Below are 5,847 nucleotides of genomic sequence, written 5' to 3'. Positions count from 1 at the left end.
ACATTCTAAGTTCTTCTTAGTTCTTGCAAATCAAAACATATGTGAATACCATAACCTGTATCAAGGACCCAAGAGTTAGAATAGGGTGAGTTATTAGACAATATAGTGTAATTACTTGCATGGTTGGGTTTTACTTTCCCATCCTTCACATCTTGCAGATACTTTGGGCAGTTCCGCTTCCAGTGTGACTTTTCATGGCAGTAGAAGCATTCAGCCTCTTTTGGGTCATAAGAAGGAGTGACGAAACCTTTCTTGGTTCCACTTGAAGAGGAGACATCAAGAGACTTTCCCTTGGTACCCTTCGAAGGGGTCTTCCTCTTATTTCTTTTACCTTTCCCGATTGCCAAGAAAGGGGCGGAGTTTGGAGTAGGAGTAGGAGTGGTAACAACTGACTTACCTTTAAGACCACTTTCGGCGGTCTTTAGAAGTCCTTGAAGCTTGCTGAGGGTAACTTTCTCCTTGTTTATGTGGTATGTCATGCGGAATTGATCATAACACGAGGGTAAGGAGTGCAAAATGATGTCAATTTCCAACTCCTCGGGGAAGTTCACATTCAATTTCAGCAAACAGTCCACACACCTTTGCATTTTTTGCATATGGCCCGTGATGGGTTCACCATCCTTCATCCGGGTTGTTATCATGGAGGAGATTATTACACACCGCTCTTAACGAGCACTCTGATGGTATCTTTCCAACAAGTCCTGGTTCATCTCAAAAGGGTAGTAGTCCTCATAGGACTTTTGGAGTTCAGCTATCGTAGTAGCCATCATGATACATGCCACTTTTGAGGCATCTTTCTCATGAGTCCTAAAGTCGGCGATCTCCTGGGAGTAGCAGTGGACTCATCGATTTCCTTCAGCTCCTTATCGAGGACATATTCCTTGTCCTCGTAGCAAGTGACCATCCTGATGTTCTGGATCCAATCCATAAAGTTAGAACCATCGAAGATGACTCTCCCATAAAGGTTCATGAGAGAGAAGGAGCTGGTAGGGTTTGAGCCAGAAGCAGCATTATTGGAAGACATCTGAAAAAGAAGAAAGATAATTTTTGATTAGATATAAAGATAGTCCTTAATAAAACACCCAAATGTAATATTAAGGTTAGGACCCAACACAATATATTATAACTTAGAAGAGGGATATCGTAATCTAAGCTATAACATATTTGAAGGTAGGTGAATGACGATTAACCAATTTCCACCATGAAAAACGAAATAAATTATTAGGTTTTTAATTGGTTTTGAATCTCCTAGATTCTTTTGAGATTCATTGAACTTTTTCAATGACATGTTTCAATCTCGAATGTGCCATTTAGGTTTTGTGACTGGGATGCCGAGGATCAAAAACAAGGTGTGAATTAACCATGCAAATTTACTTGGTACTCTTAATGTTAATCACCTAACCGATGTGCCGGTTAACCATACGCGCTCCACCGATCTATGATAAACCTTAAGCCACCCTTTGACTACTTTGTTAAATCCAAGTTAACTTGCCGGTTCACCACACACGCTCCACTAACGACTTAGACAAAGTGTAAAGTGTAATTTTCATGGGTTAGCACCATATTCACATTTTCCTAAAGTAACTAAGATTGGGAATTTATAAAAACATTTAGTTACTTTTTAATCATCATACTTTTAATGAGGATTTAAAGTCATTGTCCTACCCGTTTGGCTAACGACCCTCCATTGAGGGCAAGTTTTGTAACTTTACAAAAATTTTCATTTCATAACTTATGAGTTAATGGTTTAATAAAATGATTGACTTTTCATTTTATGTAACCTATGTGTTTCTGTAATGGACTTTAAAAGATTGACTTTTGGTAATCCATAACTTGAGGACAAATTATGGATTCCATTAAAACATATAATTGATCAAGAATTAATCATTAAACAATTTAGCAAATAATTCCTATGATCTAACAATAACTCATAAGAACATGTAACTGGATTAGCACAACCATTACACCATCTAAAACGAGTTTTAGAACACCAAAACAGTTTAGGGTAATGTTTCTAGTCCATTTTCAGCATCAAAAGTCGAAAAACTGCAGTCAGAGCCTCCTACTCGTCGAGTGCAAGCACCTACTCGATGAGTAGGATGAATTTTGCTTTGGACTCGTCGAGTCCCCCCATGGACTCGGCGAGTCCACTGTCCAGACAACAAATTTTTTGAGTTTTTTAGCAAGTTTGCATCAAATATCAAGAAAACAAGCCTAGACTCTGATACCACTCAAGGGCTTTACGCATTCTAACACTCCTATGGTGTACATGCAACCCTAGAAACCTTGGATCTATGTTTTGCTATGATACATGAAAATTTGATTTCCAAGGTTCATAACCTATCTAGCATACATGGGGAACTTTTAAACATAAAAGTTAGTAAGAAGGACATACCTTTTAGTTGCTTGGATTCCTTGCGAACCTTGTGAGCCTAGCACCCCAAAAGTGATGCCTCAAATGTCTCACACAACACAAAATACACTTGGAATAACCTTGAGAGAAATAGAACACTTCTAAAATCGGCTATACCCTCTTGTTCTTGCTTAGTGGCTAATTTTGGTTGCTATCATATTCCTTTTATAGTGTGTCATAAGTAGGGTTACACCATGTAAACCTTAAATGACATGGATCTTCATTTCTTGGATCCATGGGGTTTAAAAATAGCATGGAGCATCCATGGAGCATCTTATGGGTTTTAGCCCAACTTGATAAACCATGGATCATTAGCCCACTATACAAGAATGGATGATTTACACAATCAACCCATATATTTAATTAGTCTCATTTTGATCACTTAATTAATTCCAAATTAATTCTTGATCAATACTAATTAAATAATATTATTAATATATTAGAACTTATAATATATTAATAAACCATAAGTGCCTTTTTCTCTAATTTTAGTCTACCCAAGTGCATGATGCCATGCAACCTAAATGGACAATGCCAAACCGGGTCAAGTACATACCAGAAATAGTTATGGACTTAGACACCTTATCCAACACTACTCTAGTATTCTCATGCTCAATGTACAAATTAATTTCCTTATGATTATGCACATACCTAGCCAACTGAATGACATCCTGATTGGTGCCAAGGGGTAACAATCCACTATCCAAGTTTGTCTCTGGGATCATGAAATGGTAAAACACTATACCTCCCTCATTGACTGAAATCACATCCATGTCCACAAAATCAAAGTGATCCACAAGCCCATCTATGTACGACCTTCTAGATACCGTATTTGTGAACAAACCCCCATGATTTATCTTGAATGTGCAAAAGCTTGAAATAGAACATGAGGTGAAAATTCAAGAACAAAATGTTATTGACGGAGGAAAGCAAAATTACATGTGTACAACATTTCGTCAAACCTAGCATTAAAAGGTTTGTGCTTACCATATTCTTTACGTAGCTCAGGTGGTTGGGTGTAGCGTGGACGTAACGACCACAATGTGAACACCTTTTTCCTCGACACACACTTGAATTAATTGAGCTATATTTTCGGACGACTATAAGAACTCATGATTGAAGAAGAGCGGATGATCAAAAGGTTTTCCTAAGGAAAGAGATAGAGTGTCAAACTCAATGTCTGAAACTAAACCCCGCCACCTTAATGGTTAAAGCTATTTAGGAAAAAAAAACCTTTTAGTTTAAGACATTGAGATAGTTAAATGTTAAAAAAAGGTCCTTTACGGTAAAATGACATAAATACCCTCATTTGCAAGTCACATGGGAGCAACTCAACGTTGGAATGGACGGACACCCAACTCGGGGACCAAACGCGTGCAACTTATCGTCCGTAGGTACTATTTTAAGGAAAAAAGTACCGTAGGGACTACTTTAGGAAAAAAAAACCAAAACCTAAAGGACCATTGGTGTAATTTGTTCTATAGATAAATAACCCGGACGTTAATATCAAATTTGTTTGAGAAAATCTTATAAAGACGTATCCAATCCTCGTTTTATAAAAACCCTAAATATTCATATGTCATAACCCATCGGCACCCAGCATCGTAATGTCCAGCCAAATTCCTTTCCATGTTCAAGAGGAAATCCTCAAAAGGCTTCCTGTGAAATCATTGATTCAGTTTAGATCTGTCTGCAAAGCATGGAGGTGTTTAATCGATAGCGCTTATTTTATTGCTGCTCACACCGTTCGCAAAGATCAGTGTCAACAACTACTTATAAAGTATGTGGTAGGAGAGGAGGCGCGATATGTTTCTATTGTCGACGATGACACTTTCCCCCAACAGAGGTTTGTTCCGACTCTTCCCCTTTCCGTTAAACTACTTAAAAGGCCATGCTTAGTCGGTAGCTGTAATGGGTTGTTGTGCTTGGATGGCTATTATTATGCTCCAGAGAGATCTCATTCTAACTTTGAAAAGCGGAAGGTTTTACTTTGGAATCCTTCAATCAGAAAATCTATTGCTATTGATGTGCCTGTGACATATCATGTGCATGATCAAACAACTTTTGGTTTTGGGGTTTGTCCTGTTACTAATGACCCCAAAATTGTCATGATTCCACAAGTTGGTCCAATGCATGAAAAAAAGAGCGAAATTAACAACCCTCGGGGAGTTATGATTTATACGTTAAGTTCAGGGGAATGGAGAAGTCCATCCAGCAATGTGTGGAGAAAATCAGTCCGAGTTAGACCGTATGGAGTAGTTGTTGATAGGCTTATGTATTGGTGTGGTTCGCATCAGATGGAAAGAGACGGTTGGGTACAATGGACGTCTAATCTGATTATGTCATTTGATTTGACTAATGAAAATTTTGAAATAATAGACCTCCCAGATAGTTTAGCGCGCCACCCTCCCGTTAGGCTTTCTGTTTCCAAAATAAGGGATTCTCTTGTTGTTATTGAAGACAGTTTTTTTAACAAAGAGAAACAGCATTGTGCTGTATGGATGATGGAGAATGGTGCTCAAAAATCATTTACAAAGCTATTCACTGTTATTTCACTACATGCGTTAATTATGCCACTGGGATTCAGAAAGAATGGCACACCTATAATGGAAGTGGACGAGTATGGCTATGAAAAAAGTCAAATTATGGTATATGATCCCAACTCACAACACTTCAATGATCTTGAAATTTTTGGAAAAAGGTATTGCTCCACCGTGACTTCGTTCATGGAGACACTACTTTTGCTTGGTAGGTCGGATTGTTATAGTTTTTGACATAAATCGAGGACAAACATAATGAAAAAACAAGAACTGATGAATTCTGGAGCAAGCAATTGAGGATGATATTGGCATATTGCAAGACTAGTTAAATGCACAATAGCTGTGGGATGAATGTGTTTAACGTTAATGATGATAAATCTCACATTTTTATTAACCTTAATTTAATCGATTAGATATGTTTTGTTAATGTTAAATGGCATAGATTGCTTCAGGCTTTAGTAACCTACCACAAGGTATTTCTACTTAACATAAGAATTTTCTGTCTATATTTTTGTTAAAGAGTCCATTTATCTTTTCTCATTCTAAATATTGCACATGATCATGAAGATTCGGGCTTATAATTTTCTGAAAACTTGCCAGAGATTGGAGCTCATGGTAATCTTTTTATAATCTTAAATAATGTATTTTTAATTTTGAAATAAATAGGTTTCATAGGTTTTTTAGTGATTTCACTTTCACATTCATATACTGAAATCGTATATATCGCTTCCTGAAGAATATAAGTTTAACTTTGCACCTAAGGTCATCCCCATCTTGAGATGCTTGACCATAAAATAATGTAGTTGACTTGATTTTCATGAAATTCGTAATCGTTATTCATAAAATCACAAGTATTTAACTCTTGCAATTTGGACATGAGAACTCCCAAGAATA

The 5,847-nt window shown here is 37.1% G+C and overlaps 1 protein-coding gene across 1 annotated transcript; it reads left to right on the top strand.

Moving 5' to 3' along the window:
- The first annotated feature begins 4,020 nt into the window (after positions 1-4,020).
- LOC145063261 (F-box protein CPR1-like) lies at positions 4,021-5,187 on the top strand. The gene has a single exon (XM_079010855.1). It carries the CDS (start codon positions 4,021-4,023, stop codon positions 5,185-5,187), a length of 1,167 nt encoding a protein of 388 aa, XP_078866981.1.
- Positions 5,188-5,847: the final 660 nt, after the last annotated feature.

The sequence above is a fragment of the Lactuca serriola genome, chromosome 1, assembly GCF_051521515.1.
Source record: "Lactuca serriola cultivar US96UC23 chromosome 1, Lser_US96UC23_V15, whole genome shotgun sequence".
NCBI lineage: Eukaryota > Viridiplantae > Streptophyta > Magnoliopsida > Asterales > Asteraceae > Lactuca > Lactuca serriola.
This window is presented reverse-complemented; position numbering and strand designations above follow the sequence as displayed.